A 23,869-nucleotide genomic window follows, 5' to 3' on the forward strand; every position below is an offset into this window, starting at 1 on the left:
AATGTAAGAAATTTACATGTAAATCTCATCTAAAAAAACTAAGACTAAATAATAACAAAAGTGCCTGTACGATGTAACTCAGAAGTAGATGATTTGTCAGTTGAACAAGTGGTGTACTTTAACAATAGCCGACCGCTGTGGACGAGCGATTCTAGGTGCTTCAGTCTGGAACTACGCGGCTGCTACGGTCGCAGATTCGAATCCTGCCTCGGGCATGGATGTGCGTGATGACTTCAGATGTTAAGTCCCATAGTGCTTAGAGCCATTTGAACCATTTAACTATCCGGGGACTGTTAATATCAACTGCAAAGACTTAACCGTGGAAGAGGAATAGCAAGTGCCATATGCAGTAAGAGTAGCTGTTTGCATGCAAAATACTGAATGGACAAAAAAATTTATTGCAACTGAGGGGAAAATAAAAATGTGTGAATCAACGACATATGCAGCAGAAACTAGAGCTTAAGCGAAAAAGACAGTTAGTTGATTTGAGGGAGGGGACCAAACAGCGGGGTCATCAGAAGGAGATTTTCACTCTGCAGCGGAGTGTGCGCTCATATGAAACTTCTTGGCACATTAAAACTGTGTGCCGGATCGAGACTCGAACTCGGCACCTTTGCCTTTCGAGGGCAAGTGCTCTACCATCTCAGCTACCCAACCACGACTCACGCTCCGTCCTCACAACTTCACTTCTGCCAGTACCTCGTCTCCTACCTCCCAAACCTTACAGAAGTCGTGTTTGAGTAGCTCAGATGGTAGAGCACTTGCCCGCTAAAGGCAAAGGCCCGAAGTTCAAGTCTCGGACCGGCACACAGTTTTAATCTGCCAGGAAGTTTCATATCAGCGCACACCCCGCTGCAGAGTGAAAATCTCATTCTGGAAACATCCCCCAGGCTGTGGCTTACCCATATCTCGGCAATATCCTTTATTTCAGGAGTGTTTGGGTAGCTCACGTGGTAGAGCACTTGCCCGCTAAAGGCAAAGGTCCGAAGTTCAAGTCTCGGACCGGCACACAGTTTTAATCTGCCAGGAAGTTTCATATCAGCGCACACTCCGCTGCAGAGTGAAAATCTCATTCTGGAAAAATCCCCCAGGCTGTGGCTTACCCATGTCTCGGCAATATTCTTTCTTTCAGGAGTGCTAGTTCTGCAAGGTTCGCAGGAGAGCTTCTGTAAAGTTTGGAAGGTAGGAGGCGAGATACTGGCAGAAGTGAAGCTGTGAGGACGGGGCGTGAGTCGTGTTTGGGTAGCTCAGATGGTAGAGCACTTCCCCGCGAAAGGTAAAGGTCCCGAGTTCGAGTCTCGGTCCGGCACACAGTTTTAATCTGGCAGGAAGTTTCAGCGAGGTTATCGATCCCATCGGATTAAGGAAAGATGCGGAAGGAAGTCGGCCGGGCCCTTTCAAAGCAACCATTCCAGCATTTGCCTGCAGCAGTTTAGGGAAAACACGGAAAATCTAAATCAGGATTTGTACCGACGTTCTTTCGGATTCGAGTCCAGCGTGCTAACAATTGCGCCGCTTCGTTCGGTCGTAAAACGTAAGACAAACGTTTACAGTAGTGTAAATGAAGAAGTAAAGAATAATCCAGGAAGTAACCAAGTGGGAAAAAAATAAAGCTGTAGGTAAGGGAACAGTGTCGAATATAAAATACAAACAAAGCGATGAAGACAAGAAAAGGAAATTGTGAGGAACGTGTGAAAAGGTTGGAGACTTGAAAACTAGCTAAACTTTGTAAACACGCACGGGCGGGAGAGAAACGACTACCTGGAACACCACTCGAGAGATCGGCGCGCAGTTGGTCCAGTACATCCACGAAATGAGGCAGACAAGTGGGAGCAACCCTACTCAGAAGAGAAGGAGGAGAAGGAGGAGAAGAAGAAGAAAAGCCAAAAGTTAACGCACCTTGTCCAAGTTTAGGTGGCAATAATTGGCTCAACGCTAAAAATCAACCATAATCTGCGGATTCGAAACGCTTTCAAACTATCCACTAAAATCTTCATTAAAGTGTGACTGGGAACGTCACGGCAGGATAATGCTGTTTATAAAACAGCGTTTCGGTCTCTGTTTCAGGCCGCCATTATCAGGAAGATTTGTTAACTCATACAGGATACAGTATACTGTTGATTCAGATAGTAAAGTGACGGGAATAGTTTTTTAAACAAAAAAAACTACGTGGTTACATACACTGAAACTTTTTATGGAAGCGACAAATATCACAGAAGCTTACGCTTGCACATATACAGTTAAATGTTGTCATAACCTCTTCAGTGGACTTTAATATTTGAAACTAATAAACACAGAAAATGAATTTTGTTTTTTGATGCACGGGAAATTCAAAAAGTTTTTTTTCTAAATACCTTTTCATAGGTATTCAATATGCCCCACTCGAGAGATGCACGACATATGTCAGTGCGGTATTCAGATTGTTCCAACACTGTAGCAAGCATGTCTTGAGTTACAGCTTCCATGGCTGCTATTATGCGATGCCACAGTCCATTCATTGTCGTTGGTAACGGAGGCACATAAACAGAGTCTTTTATAAACTCCCACAAAAAATAATCACGAATAGTCAGGTCCGGTGACCTTGGAGGTCTGTACTATAATGCTGAGTCATTTGGTCCAGTACGACCGATGCATCGTACAGTAATCTTTTGATTTAAGAATTCCCGCACTTCCAGATGCCAGTGTGGTGGTGCCCCATCCTGTTAGTAAATGAAGTTGTTCGAATGGGTCTCCAACTGTTGAAATAGAAAGTTATCAAGTATATTGATATATGTGCTTCCTGTAACAGTGTTCTCGGCAAAGAAAAATGGTCCATGCACATTTTGCCCTGAAGCTGCACAAACAAATTAAATTTTGGAGAGTCCCTATAGTATAGTACAACTTCATGTGGTTGTTCCGTACCCTATATTCTCACATTATGACGGTTCAACTTTCCATTTAAATGGAATTTTGCCTCGTCACTTATCACTAAGCCACGAACGAAATTACAGAACTCGACACGTTGTTGTTTGTCCCCTTCACGAAGAGCTTGCAGTAGCTGATTTTCGTATGGTATCATCAGCGATTTCCTTTGGCCCATTCAGAATCGTAAGACTAATTTAAGATTTCTGTGAATGGAAGCAACGGCTCCAAAGTTTGCAAAGCCCCCAAAGGCTGGCAGAGGGCCATTTTGACCCCATTCCCGTCTGTACCGCACCCAAATGACGCCACTGTCTGAGGATGACACGGCGGTCGTTCGGTCCCGGTTCGCCAGTCTGAGGCCAGAACGGCGGAGTTTTTCGAGTACACATCCTTAGGTGAGTGAATATAGGGACGGCAGGGGATGAGAAATATGGTGCGAGTAAATGGTTGTTTCAGCAATTCGTACTTGAAATCTCTCAGTTATTCCATAGCTCAAGCACCTCTGTGGACAATTGCACTACTGTGAGTATCATTATTGTTTCTATCATTATTATGACTAATTTGTTAAGCAGACGTTTTCTCGCATGTTCTCTTTGCGGACGGCTTGCCAATTATTCGGCAACTACTTAAAATAAGTAAAAGGTATCCCTTTTACATCACAGAATGCCTTCCCCGCCTTGCCAACTCCTTCTTTTTCGTTGCTGGAACACTCGTTGGTGAGAAATTAGTTTTCACAACTGAATCTGATCAGCATTCAAACGCCGGCCGGTGTGGCCGTGCGGTTCGAGGCGCTTCAGTTTGGAACCGCGTGACCGCTACTGTCGCAGGTCCGAATCCAGCCTCGGTCATGGATGTGTGTGATGTCCTTAGGTTAGTTAGGTTTAAGTAGTTCTAAGTTCTAGGGGACTGATGACCACAGATGTTAAGTCCCATAGTGCTCAGAGCCATTTGAACCATTTTGAGCCAGCATTCAAACCAGTTTGGACAAAGGGTGTTGTACTCTTTCCGGTCGTAAGCTTTGCGGCCCGTCACGTCAAAGTGGAGCTCCCGACCACTAATATTTTAGCCGAGGGTTTTCTGAACGTCAAAGGAAGCCTCAATAGTGGGAGAGGCTCTGGCGACCATTTTATAATCAGTAAATCCCTTCACGCTTTATTCAGGCTTAGGACTGCACATAGTACGTGTAGGAGCATACTGCACTCATTTTGGTAACACCTTCCTGCAGGGGGCACGAATCACTCGAATGAATGACCTGCGATGTCAGCTGACATGTTAAGCATGTTTGGGACCGGCTGAAACTTGCAATGCTTGTAGCCCATCGCAGGGATACTCCTCACTCACTGGATGACTTTAGGAAGGCTACCGTCAACAGGCTTGAGTAGCGATGCGTGGGCCACCTTTTGAACAGCATATGGAGGAAAATCGAACCATCATACACTTCTCACGATGGATTTTGGTTTCACACACGGCTGAAGATGAGTACTTTCGGAGAGACGCCAATTATTTTGGTCATTGTTTTGCTTTTGTTTCATAGTAAAGTCATTTTCTATAGTTTAATAAGGATCATCCTTTGATCCCTCGCTCCCATACTGTCTAAGCCCTCACACTTTAGCAGCTATTTGGACGGTGCAAAACTTTTTATCAGCATATTATAAAAGTGTCCTTAATGTTTCGTGTGTTAAAGTAAGATCATATTTCTATTTGACGAAATTTTATCGTGTAATCAATAATTCTTGATTAAACTTACCCGTCTTATTTTAAGAATTTTAATTTTTCGCTCAGTTTTTTGTAAGAAAGATTTTAAACATCTTTTTTGAAAATACACGCTAATTGAATCTTTTTTTAATTTCAAATATAGTGGATATTTTTTGATTTACTGAGGAGTTTAGCTTCCTATCACAGCCTTCGACACAGATTTGTGGCCTTGTGCAACTAGTTAGAAACATTTCTTAGTTGCGTCGGTATACTAGGATTTTCCATCCATTGATCGACCACAAGATAGTCTATGAATTTTTTGACATTTTCTCCACTCAGCATTTCCTCCATTATTATCATCCACGCTTCGTTGAAACTGTTTGTTGGAATACGCGTCACTGCAGTACATATGCAGTAAAGCAGTAGTACATCTTCTCTATTCCTGCATTCCTCCGTTAATCCTAGTTCTTGTATTTTCCTCACAGATATAGCTTGAAGTCAAAATGTCATCCAGAAAGGGATGTATAGGGAAATATCAGTTTCATAGATTTAACTGCAGACTTTGCAAAGTCAAGCACTACAGTTTTCAGTGCCCAGGCAGGCACTTTAATTTTTAATTCTGAAAAAAGTGTTTCTTCGGTATTTCGATTGTTGTCTAGGAACAAAGCAAGTAAAGATGAAAATACCTTCGTCTGCTTCCAAAGTCAACGCGTACTGTTACAGCTGTTTGAACTGTCAGACGTCTCGTCTGTAAGAGCAGTTCCATTTACACACAACATTTTTCTCCGCTTCTTCACAGTACCAGGATTCTTTTGTTAGGAACAGACTCGTCACCAATTTTCAGAAAACTTTTACATTTTATTCACCTAATTTCGAAATATCTTCGCTTAGCTGAATTTCCAAAAGCACGCCAGAGTTCTGTGTCTTCCCAGTAGTGCCCTTTTTGCTATACACAGCGCTGTTTTGTTCTCATAATTTGGCATATTTGCCACGAAATCTAAAAACGTATTTTTCAAATCGTGAAATTCCTCATTATAAATGTAGGGAATGGGCATTCTCTTCTCTTCATGGAGTCTTTTCCTGCAGTTAAGCATGCGTTTCTTAATCTACACATATGCTTTGTCAGGGGGGCAAAAATATTGCTGTTCAGCCATGATTCTGCCATTTGTAACTTGTAAACGGCCTTGACACTTATTCTGTTCGGAATTCACGCATAACCAGTTCGTATACTGATCACATTTTCCGTGCAACCGATAGCGATGGGCATCCTTGACAGGGAATTGACTTCCCTTCTGTTACTGTAATCATTTAAATTACTCACATTGTATAGAAATCAAGTAGCTTAGGGCTACGAAACCATAGGGAAACGGAGGCTTTCGGCGAAGGCACCGCCTGACAGACTGTGACAACACATCCACCGGTGAACGGTAGGTGAAAATCAGCAGTGGGGGAGTCGCTGATCGAAAAACTCAGGGTGCAAAACTGCTTGGTTGGAAGTCTCACGGTACATGTGGCATCCATAACATGATCGGAAGCACCACGGTCGAGAAGCCCACGTATCCGGGCATAGTTTTATGTTGATTATTTCTGTTTTTGTTCTGATACGATTGAAAGGTCTTTCATATTCTTCCTATAGCCAATCACCCAGTATCACAATTTGCACTCCCTTTATAATTTTATATGTGGTCGCCCTATATATGGAATAGACAAATAGCAACGTTTAATTTAGTTGTCAGATTCTGAACAACTGAAAATTTAATTCCGTAGTCCAGTTTACTCCAGAAAACCATATGAATTAAAGCACAGAGCAGTAAAACGGAAGCGGTCGTTATCGAAGCCATTTTTGCTCAGGATTACAATTTTCTCGTACAAAGCATCATCCACTTCCAGAACAAATCCATTGCCACGGAGCCTAACGTACATACACTGAACAGTCAGAAAGTTCGTCACAGCAATGATTCTCAGAGTGTAACTAAGTCGTCATACTATATATCCTTTTTCAGAAATGTATCTCCAGCAATAAACGCAGGAGAACGTCTGGAGTGTCTGATGATTTTGATAACAAATGTGTATACGAAATGCTTCGAACTTTCTCAGCAAAAATCGTATTTTTCGTAGTATATTCATCAAGTTCATCAAACATACACACATAATTAGCAAATCTCTCATAGGTTCGTGACATCAGTAACTGTAAGAAAACTAAAAAAACTCCGCCCGGACAGGCCATGAAGGCCCAATGGAACCGACCGGCCGCCCTATCATCCTCGGCGTTCAGGCGTCACTGGATGCGGATTTGGAGGGGCGTGTGGTCAGCATACCGCTCTCCCAGCCGTATGTCAGTTTCCGCGACCGGGGCCCATACTCCTCAATAAAATAGCTCCTCAGTTTGCCTCACAAGGGCAGAGTGAACCCCGCTTACCAACAGCGCTTGGCACTCTGGACGGTCATCCATCAAAGTGCTAGCAAAGACCGACAGCACCTAACTTCGCTGATCTGACGGGAACCGGCCTTACCACTGCGGCAAGGCCGTTGGTCAATAATATTAATGGTAACAGAAAAATAATAATAGAAGTAAATAGTAATACAAATAAAATAAAACAATTTCAGAGACTTTATTGGTCTCATGGAGACACGACTTTATGTATATGGACTGAAGCGGCAAGTGAAAATTTGTACCAAGGACGGCAAACGAAACCGCTTCTACTCTTTATTAGGCAGGTGCGTCAGCCACTAAGGCACCTTGGCATATCGGTTCACACAAATGCACTGATTAGCCTAGCACGCCTCTCTCCTCTATCCAAATTCTCTCTGCCGCTCAGTCCACGTTAAATGGTGCAAATGGCTCTGAGCACTATGGGACTTAACATCTATGGTCATCAGTCCCCTAGAACTTAGAACTACTTAAACCTAACTAACCTAAGGACAGCACACAACACCCAACCATCACGAGGCAGAGAAAATCGCTGACCCCGCCGGGAATCGAACCCGGGAACCCGGGCGTGGGAAGCGAGAACGCTACCGCACGACCACGAGATGCGGGCAGTCCACGTTAAATTCCCCCTTACACACGAACAGAATTGCTGATATTGTTCATGTGGCACCTTGACATCGAACGTAAATGGGGGATCCACTTTGCAAGCCAGGTGCAGTTACTTATACAAATGAAATTTACATTCGACGCTGAAGCTACTATTCCAGTACACGGAGAGCCTCGGCAATTCTGTTCGTGTGTAAGGGAGAATTTAAAGTAGATTGAGTGGCAGTGAGAATTTGCATCGAAGAGGGAGGCGTGCCAGGGTAATCCGTACAGATGTGTGAACCGATACGCCAAGGTGGCTTAGTGACTGACGCACCTGCTTGGTAAGCCATACACCTGTATTCGATTCGCGGCCTTCGTACACCACATTTTCCCCCGCAATTTCAGTATATATATATATATATATATATATATATATATATATATATATATATATAGTATAAGGAGAAATGTAAGCATTAAAGCCAACAGCGCAATATTTGTTTGAAATATTAGTACTAAGATTCAGGAAAATAATAAGGTAAAACGAGGTACATAAATATTACTGACAGTAACACTGTAGTGGTTAAACAGATTTGGGAAATTATTAAACATACTGTTTTTCAGAGTATGTCTACAAATACCAAAAAGAGAAAAAGAGACAAAGAACAAAGTTAAACACTTCACAATGCATTACTACTTCTCGATGAAAGTATTTCTACTGCACAATCAGTCTTTCAAGTATCATACTCCATTAAGAATTATTGCAGGGTGAGAGCCACGATGAGAGTAGTGGGGCGAGTTTCACGTGAAGGCACGGCGCGGATTCAGCACCCCACCTGTGGGTTCAGCGACCTCCCGCGGTTGCAATTCTTCACCCTCCACCACGGCAGAGCTTCGCTTTGTCATCTTTTCAACGGCTTCAGGTGGAGGCAGCATGGTATCCTGTGTGAGCGTTCGTCACGCTTGATTTCTGCTTTCGTTGCATACTGTTGTGGTTAGTATTATTTTCTTGTTTTTGTTATTGTTGTTTGTTACGTGACACTTAACACAGTGAAAAGTATGTTCATCACATGTTACTTGTAAAAACGTTCCACGTCATTCTCTTGTCAGAATATTAACGTTTGTCAGCTGAGAGAAACACTCTTATCGTCACGTATCAAATTTGAGGGAAAAGAGAAACAAAAGAGGCTCGCTTATCTGCGAAAGAACTGCTGCAGCTCTGAATATGAAACAAAATACTCTTGTGAAGTTTTAAAGCAATTGCCTGAGAATGAAATGGACGCTATAAAATTATTGATGTTAGACAGTATCGGAGAAACTGCTCTTTTCAAAAGCGGATTATGAAAGTAGATTTATTTGCGGCGGATGTGATACGTCCTGTTGCTTGCGGTTAGCCCTACGTCGCAGACAGGAACAGCCGACACTCTGCAAATGACCATCCTTAAGGAGGCAAGTACTTTCGAGGCGGTCCGACTTTGTTACAATGCAGAACAACCTGAGCTGTCGCTACGACTAAACAGAAAAAGTAGAGACAGGTTAACTGCGAAGCTAGTGGTCTTTTTTCGTATTGAACTACAACGGACGACTGATAAGCACTTTATGGGCGAGCGCTAAGATTCAGTTTCCTTCACGTGGGCACTACACCCAACAACATTAACAAAAAAATTTTCGCTTGCGAAAAGAGCTAACATCTTCGGGAAATGTAGTTCCGTGAAGTTGCTGCAAATAATGTTAAAATTTTGCTGTGGTAAATATACAAAGATGAAAACATAGTGAAGAACTTCGAGAACACAATGATACCAAATCCATCTTTGTACATCGAATAATTTGCGAGTCTGATCGAGGTTAATGAAACGCAAGGCTATCCGCGTGTCCCGTGAGGGATGCGACAGCTTTGTTCAACGCCTCCGCTGCACTTTCAGTTGTGTCAGCGCTAAAGTGATTTTGAACAGAGTGCAGTACGATATGAGTGTTCTTTCCTACTTGCATTGCATTTTTTCCCGAAAATTACTTTCTTAATTACGAGAAAAAATATGAAACACCAGAAGAGAAATCCTATGAAAAACTAAATTACTTTTTACAAATATTTTGTTGTAGTCTTAAAACAAACAGCTTTGAATTCCTCTTATCCAGAGAGCTGCCCAACGTCAGCTGATCACGGAGAGCACAGCACGGTGAATGTGAGGAGGAGTGGTGCTCACCAGCAGAGTTCCAGCATGCGGGTGTGCCTGTCCTTGAGCGCGGCCGTGTCCTCATTCACAAGCGTCATGAAGCGGTCCGCACACTCCGTCCAGTCATCCGAGATGGCGCGGTAGCAGTCCGTGTACTGCAGGTACTCTGCAAAACACACGACAGCTGTTACTGTTGACACATTCCAACAGTCTGAAAAGAAAGAGTTACAAATTCAGAACGGTTCATTCATCAGAAACGTATTTCTTGTCTCTCTCTTAAATGTAAACATATTACGCAAGTCGAATTGTTTATGAATTGTGTCATTTAAATTCTCGTCCATAACGTGTTATGACAACTGTGTTCAATCTTCCGCCGTCTAATTCTTAGTTGTTAAGGGACTCCGGAACGCCCTATAATTGCAATGTTAAAATAACGCTTATAAATTACATCTTTCCTCACAAAGTATTTGAGGTAGGAAGTTGAACTTTTTACAGATTATTTATTGGAATATGGGCTACAACTTAACACAGGGATTTTACAAAATTTTAGTTCAGTTATTAAAGATGATTTTTTTTCAATTGTAATGAAAATTCACAACATTTTTTTGCAATTTTTTATTTATATATTCAAAAATATACAGATTTTTGGAAAAAGGCTGTGTTAAATTATGCAGAAGGTACTGTGTAACATTTACTGAAAGTTTGAAACAAATATGTTTGGAAGATCCTTAGAAAACATGTAATTAGTATGAGACAATAAAAGTTTTGGGAATCGAGCGACAAAGATTGGATTAACTTTTTAGTGCATTCCAGGTCCATAGGATGGATTATCTTGATCCTCTGCAAACTCCTCCTCCAGCTTCCTCTTGTTCCCCCTCCTGTTTACTCTTGCTTGTATTTCTAGACTCGTTACAGCCCTGTCTGCAGCCCGAAGGCGTTCCTTGTCTAAAGCAAGCATCGCTCGTTGTTGTGTTCGTAGATTTTGCTACCATTTTCTTCAGTTGCGGTTACTGCAACACTGTTCCAAAAGGTGGTCATGTATGAACACTTATCACATTTCAGTTGTATTTCATTAGCAAGTCCTACGTGCTTTGTTATGGAGAGTTCCAGACCAACTTCACTACAATGAATATATCTTACACAATTTGAAAAAATTCCTTTGAGAACCGACATATCAAATATTTCATTCACATCCGATTCGCCCATAAAACATTCATAGTTTTCACTCATTGAACCAAGCTTCTTCTGTGAAGTATTTTCTTTCCTACTTTGACTGCTATGGGCAGGTGTACTTGAGAGGTTAGGTTTACTCACTTAGTTATCGTCTTTATTGTTTACAGTAATAACACATACCTTTGGCTTTCCAACATTTCTCCTTTTCTTAAAAGCCTTCAGAGGATTTCTAATAACTTTACTTTTACTCATTATTATACTTCAACAAAACAGAGACTCAAGAAACAAAATTAATTACGAATATTTTCGAGATAACGACAGAGTAAATAAACATGAAACAATCGACAATCACACCAGCGATATATATTGAACTATCACAGGTTAGCCACAACACATACTTTATCTCACATCACTAAAATGTACCTGATGAACACGGACGTTAATAATAACACCATTTGACAGCAGTTTAACAGCGCCACAGTGGGTCACGCCCATGTAGAACACATTTCAAAAAAAATTTAAAAATAGTTGTAGTCTTCGGAATTGAATAAATTATATATCTATTAAAAGGTAATAGTCTGCAGATTCAGAAAACACAAAAAAGTAAAAATTGAACTTTTCATGATTTTGAGCCTTTCAGGAGCCCCTTAAAATCAGTGACAGAGTATTTATCTCATGGCAATGCGGTGTTTCGGAAAACGATAGGTCAGCTTAGTTGGTAGCGATCGACTTCTTAATAACGTACTTGTAAAGTTGTCCATAGTTAAGTGGTCAGAGTGTCTGACCACTTCTCGAAGAACTGGAGGCCAATTCCCGGTGCTGCAATGGATTTTTCCGAGGTGGGCGGACTGGAACGGGGTGAGCTCAGTCTCGGATGCCAACTCAGGAACTACCTGACCGAGTAGTAGCGAGTCCAAGGTATAGGAAGCTGAAGGTATAGGAAGCTCAGTCGGGACTGAGTTGTGCTGACCCCATAACCCTCGAAACCGCATCCCAATGATGCCACTGGCAGAGGCTTACACGACGGCTGGTCAGGAGTGAGTGGTGCGACAGTGCCAGTAGAAGGAGTTTAGCTGTTTGATAATCATTAAGACCCAGGACCAATTACGCATCACTTTTTGAATGTCTTATACTGACGATACATGCCGGCGAAATATACAGCGTATACGAACGTCCTTCTCAACACAAGGACTGAGTTTGCAAATAATATCCTTCCCTTTCGGGACTGGAAGACGACGGAATCCAGCTGTTCAGTCTGCACCTACTCTTTGCCAAGATACCGTATGAGAATGAAAGCTGCGTTTCACATGAGGAAGTTTTACAGAATATCCGCTTAATCATGGAGAGAAGATGCTTTTTCTGCAGTTTCGTATCATTTTTAGACATAATACTCGTTTTTTTCGACTGCTTCTGAAATTTCTTCCCTTCATATTTCAGGTCAATCATTTATCTTTCTCCTTTTGCGGCCCGTGTAAACTTACAGTATATACGAACAAGCGTAACAACAAGATTCGACCGAAGTCGACAGTAGACGCTGACCAGTACACGCTTCCCAGAAAGCTGTGGCTCTGCGGCGCGTCTAATACTTGGAGCCAGATAGCGTCAGCAGGTTCAGACGGCACCATCCATCACGTCGCTGACTTCGACTCATCAGCGATCGCCATCGATTATACATCAGCGCCACGGCCGATCGCCTGTGTATCCGCCCCAACTCCTCCCTTGAAACCGGTCTCAGGCTGAATAGCTGCTGGAACCCATTCTAAGATTCGCTCTGGACTCCCACTCTGGAGTTCAAATTACCGGCCGGCCATCCACATTTCGGTCTTCCCTGACTTATCTAAATCCTTCCAAGTAAATGACGGAACTGATACTTGCAGAGGGCAGGTCTGTTTTCCTTCCTCATCTATCACTAGGCCGAACTTGTGCTCCGATGACGTCATTATCGATGGGGTGTTAAACACTAATCTTCCTATCTTCTAAGTTTCACAGTACATTTTTCTTAGACTGTTCATCTGCCTTCTTTAAACATGCGCCATTTTACTACCTTCTACCCCGTAACACGGGGGTGTACAGCAGGTGGTGGTGAGACTTTTCTGTGGTGTTTCACCCATGGCGAAGTAGAATTCATTGTAGCAATGGGATCCGACTGGTCCACAAACACAGAATATTCACGGATCCTTAGCTAAATGTTTGGCTTACAATATGTTTACCGTAACAGAAGTGACAAAATGTAAGGCCGAAAAACTTCTGTTTGTACTATTTTTGTTATTGAGAACTTCGTTGTTTGAGAAATGACAATCAGCCTCTTAAGAAGAAAATGTGTGACAGTCATAATTCACTTAAATATTTGTGTGGCTATGTCGCTTTTGACTTGACATTTCTTGTCAGTATCCCGATAAATAAAAGCGAGGAAAAGAAGCATTACAGGAAGCCATTGAAATTACTACATAAACACATACGTACACCCCAAACGACCCCACAGAATGAGTTTAGGCTGCGTCAAATACGTTGTCATCATACAATACACGCACTAGACTGGTAGGTCATGCCTATGGCCACGAGTAGCGACAAGTGTGTGAGTTTTTTTACTATTATTATCAATCTTCTGACAGGATCGGCGTGACCAGTAACGTATTCCACACCTGCGTTAAGCTCTTCATCTCAGAGTAGCACTTGCACCCTGGGTCATCACTTATTTGTTGAATGTTTTACACCATTTTTGATCCCGTACAGTTTTCTCCCTCCATAGCTTCCTCTAGTACCATGGAACGTATGCCTCAATTTTTTAACATGTCTCCTGCCGCCCCGTGCCTTCTTCTTCAAGAAGATCCGTTCTTCACTGTTCTGCGAAAAACCTACTCGTTCCTTATATCATCAGGCCATTTAATTTTCAATATCCTTATGTAAAACCACAGTTGAACCTCTTCGATTCTCATCATTTCTAATTTTCCCATAGTCCGTGCTTGACTGCCATGAAGTACTTTGCACTGTCGGAAATTTCCTCCTCAGATAAAGGCCGATATTTGGTACTAGCAGATTTCTCTTACATTTGGATATAGCCCTTCCCCCTTTTACGTATGATGATTCGGTTTTCGTATCCTCCTTACTCTGTCTGTCATGTGCTATCTTGCTTCCGAAGTAGAAAAATTTCTTAACTTCGTCACACTTCCTGGTCCCAAATTCCAATGTGTGTATCACTAGTTTCATTTCAGCTACTTCTCATTACCTTCATCTTTGTTCTGTACTCATTAGCCTGTTTATTCTAATCAAAAGTCCCATAATTCTTCCTTATTTTCACTGACGACAGTCATCTGCGAATCTCATCACTGATATCCTTTTACCCCGAATTTTAAAACCCACTGCAGAGCCTTGCCTGTATTTTCGTCATTATTTCCTAGTGATAGAGATTGAACAGTAGGGACGAAAGACTGCATCCTATATATGGCGTCGAAAAAGTTAGTTTTAATGCACTGGTTTAGCTCCAGCCATACGACTTAATGAAAGTCCGCTTTGTACAGCAAGTAGTTCGGATAGTAGCTTTGGTTGCAATGTATCCAAAAAAATTTACTGTAATTGTGAAGACAAATGTCTAAATATTATGTGTGTAAGTAGGCTGTTTAGGTTTTTTATTGGTAACGCCACCTCTGTATGAAAATCACTGGCTGTGCTGTGTGCAGTCTGTGGCTGCTTTGCATTGTTGTAATACTCGCCATTGTAGTGTTAGGCAGCTGGCTGTGAACAGCGCGTAGCGTTGCGCAGTTGGAGGTGAGCCGCCAGCAGTGGTGGATGTGGGGAGAGAGATGGCGGAGTTTTGTAATTTGTCATTAACTGCTATATACACTCCTGGAAAATGAAATAAGAACACCGTGAATTCATTGTCCCAGGAAGGGGAAACTTTATTGACACATTCCTGGGGTCAGATACATCACATGATCACACTGACAGAACCACAGGCACATAGACACAGGCAACAGAGCATGCACAATGTCGGCACTAGTACAGTGTATATCCACCTTTCGCAGCAATGCAGGCTGCTATTCTCCCATGGAGACGATCGTAGAGATGCTGGATGTAGTCCTGTGGAACGGCTTGCTATGCCTTTTCCACCTGGCGCCTCAGTTGGACCAGCGTTCGTGCTGGACGTGCAGACCGCGTGAGACGACGCTTCATCCAGTCCCAAACATGCTCAATGGGGGACAGATCCGGAGATCTTGCTGGCCAGGGTAGTTGACTTACACCTTCTAGAGCACGTTGGGTGGCACGAGATACATGCGGACGTGCATTGCCCTGTTGGAACAGCAAGTTCCCTTGCCGGTCTAGGAATGGTAGAACGATGGGTTCGATGACGGTTTGGATGTACCGTGCACTATTCAGTGTCCCCTCGACGATCACCAGTGGTGTACAGCCAGTGTAGGAGATCGCTCCCCACACCATGATGCCGGGTGTTGGCCCTGTGTGCCTCGGTCGTATGCAGTCCTGATTGTGGCGCTCACCTGCACGGCGCCAAACACGCATACGACCATCATTGGCACCAAGGAGAAGCGACTCTCATCGCTGAAGACGACACGTCTCCATTCGTCCCTCCATTCACGCCTGACGCGACACCACTGGAGGCGGGCTGCACGATGTTGGGGCGTGAGCGGAAGACGGCCTAACGGTGTGCGGGACCGTAGCCCAGCTTCATGGAGACGGTTGCGAATAGTCCTCGCCGATACCCCAGGAGCAACAGTGTCCCTAATTTGCTGGGAAGTGGCGGTGCGGTCCCCTACGGCACTGCGTAGGATCCTACGGTCTTGGCGTGCATCCGTGCGTCGCTGCGGTCCGGTCCCAGGTCGACGGGCACGTGCACCTTCCGCCGACCACTGGCGACAACATCGATGTACTGTGGAGACCTCACGCCCCACGTGTTGAGCAATTCGGCGGTACGTCCACCCGGCCTCCCGCATGCCCACTATACGCCCTCGCTCAAAGTCCGTCAACTGCACATACGGTTCACGTCCACGCTGTCGCGGCATGCTACCAGTGTTAAAGACTGCGATGGAGCTCCGTATGCCACGGCAAACTGGCTGACACTGACGGCGACGGTGCACAAATGCTGCGCAGCTAGCGCCATTCGACGGCCAACACCGCGGTTCCTGGTGTGTCCGCTGTGCCGTGCGTGTGATCATTGCTTGTACAGCCCTCTCGCAGTGTCCGGAGCAAGTATGGTGGGTCTGACACACCGGTGTCAATGTGTTCTTTTTTCCATTTCCAGGAGTGTACATTATGACTATCAAGGTAAATACTTGTTTGTTCTCTATTAATATCTTTCATTTGCTAACTATCCCTATCAGTAGTTAGTGCCTTCCGTAGTTTGAATCTTTTATTTAGCTGGCAGTAGTGACGCTCGCTGTACTGCAGTAGTTCGAATAATGAAGATTTTTGTGAGGTAAGTGATTTCTGAAAGGTATAGTTTAATGTTACTCAGGGCCATTCTTTTGCAGGGATTTTTGAAAGTCAGATTGCGTTGCGCTAAAAATATTGTGTGTCAGGTTAAGCACAGTCACGTGTATAATTCTTCTAAGGGGACGTTTCATGTGTTATCCAATATTCTTTACAAAACGGCTATCAAATTCTACATATTAACAGAATAAGTATGATCAGATGTATATCGGATGAATGTCTGCTGACTTCTCATTTATGCATACATTTATAGGCACATTCATAGGCACATAAATGCAAATTTCAAATCCTTATCACTGACAAACTACAACAGATAGAAACACATTGTACTTATCACTGGTTACAGGAAAGTTTAAATTTTTGATATACTCTCCTGGAAATGGAAAAAAGAACACATTGACACCGGTGTGTCAGACCCACCATACTTGCTCCGGACACTGCGAGAGGGCTGTACAAGCAATGATCACACGCACGGCACAGCGGACACACCAGGAACCGCGGTGTTGGCCGTCGAATGGCGCTAGCTGCGCAGCATTTGAGCACCGCCGCCGTCAGCCAGTTTGCCGTGGCATACGGAGCTCCATTGCAGTCTTTAACACTGGTAGCATGCCGCGACAGCGTGGACGTGAACCGTAAGTGCAGCTGACGGACTTTGAGCGAGGGCGTATAGTGGGCATGCGGGAGGCCTGGTGGACGTACCGCCGAATTGCTCAACACGTGGGGCGTGAGGTCTCCACAGCACATCGATGTTGTCGCCAGTGGTCGGCGGAAGGTGCACGTGCCCGTCGACCTGGGACCGGACCGCAGCGACGCACGGATGCACGCCAAGACCGTAGGATCCTACGCAGTGCCGTAGGGGACCGCACCGCCACTTCCCAGCAAATTAGGGACACTGTTGCTCCTGGGGTATCGGCGAGGACCATTCGCAACCGTCTCCATGAAGCTGGGCTACGGTCCCGCACACCGTTAGGCCGTCTTCCGCTCACGCCCCAACATCGTGCAGCCCGCCTCCAGTGGTGTCGCGACAGGCGTGAATGGAGGGACGAATGGAGACGTGTCGTCTTCAGCGATGAGAGTCGCTTCTGCCTTGGTGCCAATGGCATGGCAAGCCGTTCCACAGGACTACATCCAGCATCTCTACGATCGTCTCCATGGGAGAATAGCAGCCTGCATTGCTGCGAAAGGTGGATATACACTGTACTAGTGCCGACATTGTGCATGCTCTGTTGCCTGTGTCTATGTGCCTGTGGTTCTGTCAGTGTGATCATGTGATGTATCTGACCCCAGGAATGTGTCAACAAAGTTTCCCCTTCCTGGGACAATGAATTCACGGTGTTCTTATTTCAATTTCCAGGAGTGTAGCTACGTTACTGTTTGTTTGTAACAACATAGCGACTAACCCACAATAGAAATCATTTCGTGTGTTGGAATTTACTCCAAGTCAATCCACTGTTCAAGTAAAAAGAGCATTCCGTCGTTTATTCAGCAACAAACCGTTTCTGCTCAAGCATATTTATGAGTGGCGTATAAAATTCTTGGAAGCTAATTGCAGATGCAAAGGGAAGAACGCTGGTCGGCCACGCACGTCTCTTGAAGACGTCGAGCGCATCCGGAGTCCTCGGAAGTCCACAACACGTGCAGGCCAGGAACTTCAGTTTCCTCAAACAACGGTGTGGAGTGTTCTGAAATGACACCTGCACATACAGCCTTACATGTGATAGTTATTGCAGCAATCCCGTCGCAGCGACCATGTCAGCAGAAGCACTATGTGATCAAAAGTATCCGGATACCTGGCTGAAAAAGACTTAAAAGTTCGTGGAGCCCTCCATCGGTAACGTTGGAATTCAGTATGGTGTTGGCCCACCCATAACCTTGATGACAGGTTCCACTCTCGCAGAAACACGTTCATTCAGGTGCTGGAAGGTTTCTTGGGGTATGGCAGCCTATCCTTCACAGAGTGCTGCACTGAAAAGAGGTATCGATGTCGGTCATTGAGGCCTGGCACGAGGTAGGCATTCCAAAATATCCCAAAGGTGTTCTATAGGATTCACCCCAGGACTCTGTGCAAGCCAGTCCATTACAGGGATGTTATTGCCGTGCAACCACTTCGCCACAGGCCGTGCATTATGAACAGGCTCTATCGTGTTGAAAGATGAAATCGCCATCCTCGAATTGCTCTTCAACAGTGGGAAGCAAGATGGTGCTTAAAACATCAATGTAGGCCTGTGCTGTGATAGTGCGACGCAAAGCAACATGGGGTGCAAGCCCCCTCCATGAAAAACACGACCACACCATAACACTACCGCCGCCGAATTTTACTGTTGGCAATACACACGCTGGCAGATGTCGTTCACCGGAAATTCGCCACTCCCACACCCTGCCATCGGATAGCCACATTGTATACTGTGATTCGTCACTGCACGCAACGTTTTTACACTTTTCAATCGTCGTGAAACACGGAAAAGGCTCACCAAAAGTGGATGTGCTTTGTGCTGTTTCTGTTCACAGAGTTTAAGGATATTTCGTTTTGTGAAGGAAACTGTGACAGGAATGTCATACCTGGACACGTTGCAAAACTGTTTGTTTTCTCTTCACGAAGATTAAAGTGATTTCCTTTTCAAGCATGCTGTGCCGCGTTTTTTGCTTTCACTTTGAAGTGCGGCGTTATCTTAACACCACCATCCCACAGCTTTGGGCTGAAAGCGGTGGACAACAAGATCCTGTTTATTGCTCTTGCTCTCCCAGGTCAGCATCTATATTTCGTCATATTTTTGCTTTGTGAGCAGAAGGAAAACCCAGTTTTCGTCCCGCCTACGGCAGCTGATCTTCGAAGCTGTCGATTCAGTAAAGATGGACCAGCTGACTCATATCTGGAATGAAATGGAGTACCGTTTTAATGTTTCTCGATCAACGCATGGCACTCATGATAAGAGTACTTTGAACCTTCCTCTATCCAGTGAAATTCGCGGGGTCTTTCTTTTTTTATAGTTTTTGTGTAATATACTACTGAGAACTGATCTTTCTCTTTGAAACACCCTGTATTTGGAGGCATAACACTGAACTTGAATAATCTCTTATGGTTTCCCAAGTTGTTTATGTTTCAGCCGTGAAAATGTTTAATAATAAGTCATAAATTCACTACTGGCCATTAAAATTACTACCCCGCGAAGATGACGTGCTACAGACGTGATATTTAACCAACAGGAAGAAGCTGCTCTGATATGCATATGGTTAGCTCTTCAGAGCATACACATAAGGTTGGCGCCGGTGGCGAAACCTACAACATTCTGACATGAGGGAAGTTTCCAAACGATTTCTCATACACAAACAGCAGTTGACCAGCGTCGCTGGGGAAACGTTGTTGTGATGCCTCGTGTAAGGAGGAGAAATGCGTACCATCACGTTTCCAACTTTGATGAAGGTCGGATTGTAGCCTATCGCGATTGCAGTTTATCGTATCGCGACATTGCTGCTCGCGTTCGTCGAGATCCAATGACTGTTAGCAGAATATGGAATCGGTGGCTTCAGGAGGGTAATACGAAACGCCATGCTGGATCCAAACGGCCTCATATCATTAGCAGTCAAGATGACAGGCACCTTATCCCCATGGCTGTAACGGATTGTGCAGCCACGTCTCGATCCCTGAGTCAACAGATGGACACCTTTGCAAGACAACAACCATTTGCACGAACAGCTCGACGGCGTTTGCAGCAGCATGGACTATTAGCTCGGAGACCATGGCTGCGGTTACCCTTGAGGCTGCATCACAGACAGGAGCGCCTGCGATGGTGTACTCAACGACGAACTTGGGTGCACGAATGGCAAAACGTCATTTTTTCGGATGAATGCAGGTTCGTTTTACAGCTTCATGATGGTCGCATCCGTGTTTGGCGACATCGCGGTGAACGAACATTGGAAACGTGTATTCGTCACCGTCATACTGGCGTATCACCCAGCGTGATGGTATGGGGTGCCATTGGTTACACGTCTAAGTCACCTCTTGTCCGCATTGACGGCAATTTGAACAGTGTACGTTACATTTCAGATGTGTTATGACCCGTGGCTGTACCCTTCATTCGATCCCTGCGAAACCCTACATTTCAGCAGGATAATGCACGACCGCATGTTGCAGGTTCTGGATGCAGAAAATGTTCGACTGCTGCCCTGGCCAGCACATTCTCCAGATCTCTCACCAATTGAATACGTCTTATCAATGGTGGCCGAACAACTGGCTCGTCACAATACGTCAGTCACTATTATTGATGATCTGTGGTATCGTGTTGAAGCTGCATGGGCAGCTCTACCTGTACACGCCATCCAAGCTCTGTTTGACTCAATGCCCAGGCGTATCGAGGCCATTATTACGGCCAGAAGTGGTTGTTCTGGGTACTGATTTCACAGGATCTATGCACACAAATTGCGAGAAAATGTAATCACATGTCAATTCTAGTATAATATATTTGTCCAATGAAAACCCGTTTATCATCTGAATTTCTTCTTGGTGCAGCAATTTTAATGGACAGTAGTGTACAATTATGCCCTCTTTTAGTTAAAATTGTTCGATCATGATATCGTATTGCATGCAGGCCTGGCAGATTATGGCATTCTTCAGCCGACCGGCTTGCCGTTTTCCACATTCTTGTTCCCAGACTCCGGGTCATACCACTGTCCTTTCATAAGTCGCCTATTTCAGAGAGTTTCGCAATTTCCGGCCCGTATCGTCGCGAGAATGATTCCTTTCTCGTTCCTGCTTCGCGTATACATTTTCTTCACTGCGCCACGAGGCTGCAAATCCTCCCAATCATAATATTTTGGTTATCACTATATTTTACCGTTGGCTTCCTGCAACAGTAGACAGTTTGCCGATCGCGTTATTGTACTTTCGGATGGCTTTGTCGATTCCGATTTCTCACGCAAAACCGTTTGAAGCGAAACAGATGGAGAGCATATAGAAAAAGTTCACCACTTCGTTCAGAGTTCACTGTCATGTTATTAGTCACCATACGTTTTGTGGTCATTCTGAAATATTTTTCGGGGTGTTATTGTTTATGACTGATTTTATAAGGTATACAGCTGTTAAATTTGTTTCGTTAATTTGCTCTCCTGTACGCGCAACGCGTAAATGCACGCAAATTTCTGGACAAAAATCAGATATTGCTGCGCATGTTTTAAAACGTTTTGTACCTGTGCTGCGTTGTGTTTACATTTATGTAGTTGTCTACTTGTGTAATAAAATTGGCTTTATAAAAGTTGTCCTTGCCATGTATCTTAAATTTCCATATAATTTTGTGTCGATGAAAAATCTTGCAATCAAGATTGTAGCATTTCTAAAAATGGATGGAAAACTTCAGTGTTGAATGGATTATAAAGAAGTACAATTTTTGGTGACTCAGGTTTTGACAGTTGCAATGTTTTACTGTAATACGTTCTGTCGTAGCTGCATCAAATCATGTGCGATTTCTCATTAGGAAATACCAGGTGGTCCACGCACGCACCGCTCTCCGTTGACATTAGTTTATCCCGGGTACCACAGACGCCGACAGGTTTGCGTAAGCAGAACAGTAATGCGGTCTCCACAACAAACGGAGAGGAGACCCTGCTAAATGTAACAACAGGGCTGGAAAATAAAAACTTAACTGTTGTAACTAATTTACCATTGCTGTGGGTCTCACCATAGATCAGTATCATATCTGTGTATAGATGTAGTACATTGCATTTGCTGCATGTTTGATAGTAAGACCTTACTCGAGTTACAAACACACAGCCATGCGACCTTATCAGAGTCGACCCACAGAAAATGCACGCAGATGGCGGCACAGCTCGATCAAGGTTTGTTTGTACACGCACCTCCCCTCTGAACAGCAGTGAGGAGGCAACCATTCTTGCACCAACATATGCGGGAAACACAAAACTATAGAGGACTTGCGTAGGCCTGCTGGTATATACAGACCAAAAGATAATTTCCTTAGAACATATAGTTACTACAATCAATTTATAACTTCAAATACAAACGGGAGCTCTTGGTACGAAATTTAAATTATTCTATGAAATTCAATGTCGGCATCGGTTTGAGCATGGGTTTAAATTATTTTACGAAACTCAGTATTAGTGTCCATTTGTACATGGATAGCCATTTTGCATAATTTGGAGGTATGTAAATAATGAGCAAATGATATGCGGTTTTAGAGGAAGACGATGCAGCTAGAAGTATCTCAATTTCAAAAACTTACTATGAACCAACAACTCCATTTCATATTCAATTGACACGGGTTATTCGTCGGATTGTTGCTGATCTGTGAGGCGGAGCTTAATTATTTTATTGATGTAATAAAAAATTATTTCAAATTCAAATTAAAGTTACCTACACGATGCAATTTACATTAAAGTAAACCTTTTCTGTGCCCGACTGAGTGGCCGAGTGGTTCTAGGCGCTACAGTCTGGAACCGCGCGACCGCTACGGTCGCAGGTTCGAATCCTGCCTCCGGCATGGATGTGTGTGATGTCCTTAGGTTAGTTAGGTTTAAGTAGTTCTAAGTTGTAGGGGACTGATGACCTCAGAAGTTAAGTGCCATAGTGTTCAGAGCCATTTGAACCATTTTTTGAAACCTTTTCTGTTATGTTTCCCTCAACTCTCTCCTAAACTCTCATACAAATTTAGCAATTTTTCTATGTTAGATATGTCTTCTGTGTAAAAAATGATGTATCTAGCCAAATGGAGACTATTCATCAATAGAATATTCCAGAATATGTCATCCCAAAATGAATGTCACAGAACTGATAGTTAAGACTGCAGTATTTATTGTGTCGCTAGCACAACTGAAAGACGATGTATATCAAGTATTCGAGCTTTATAACAGGGAATTTATTTTCAAATGCTGATCATTAGTAGTAGGATATTCTGGTGTCACCGCGAGACACCACACTTGCTAGGTGGTAGCCTTTAAATCGGCCGCGGTCCGTTAGTATACGTCGGACCCGCGTGTCGCCACTGTCAGTGATAGCAGACCGAGCGCCACCACACGGCAGGTCTAGAGAGACTTACTAGCACTCGCCCCAGTTGTACAGCCGACTTTGCTAGCGACGCCACACTGACAAATACGCTCTCAATTGCCGAGACGATAGTTAGCATAGCCTTCAGCTAAGTCAATTGCTACGACCTAGCAAGGCGCCATCACCAAGTTATATTGAGATGATAATCCTGTATCAACAAGACCAATGTTCACCAATTGTGGATTAAAGTTAAGTATTCCAGCAGCTACGTACTTTTTCTTTATAGCATTCATTACGTATCCTGTTTCAGACCTCACGCCAGCCTGCGTGAGTTTAAGCGCGTGCCTTTCGGCTTCCTCCCATTGTGTCTAGGCTGTCTTGCCTAGACACAACAGATATTATCTCGTAATTACTTGACACTTTATCCTATACCATGTTCGTAAGCTTTGGAAATTCGGGATGCCCAATTATCTTCTG

At 43.9% G+C, this 23,869-nt stretch overlaps 1 protein-coding gene across 1 annotated transcript in view; it reads right to left on the bottom strand.

The window, feature by feature from the left end:
* LOC126455589 (uncharacterized) overlaps positions 1-23,869 on the bottom strand; it is an 80,625-nt gene that overhangs the window by 4,454 nt on the left and 52,302 nt on the right. Inside the window, exon 4 of the mRNA XM_050091347.1 lies at positions 9,817-9,952. Within this exon, the coding sequence (XP_049947304.1) occupies positions 9,817-9,952 (136 nt within the window). The remainder of the gene's footprint in view (positions 1-9,816; positions 9,953-23,869) is intronic.

This window comes from Schistocerca serialis, chromosome 2 (genome assembly GCF_023864345.2).
Source record: "Schistocerca serialis cubense isolate TAMUIC-IGC-003099 chromosome 2, iqSchSeri2.2, whole genome shotgun sequence".
Classification (NCBI taxonomy): Eukaryota; Metazoa; Arthropoda; class Insecta; order Orthoptera; family Acrididae; genus Schistocerca; species Schistocerca serialis.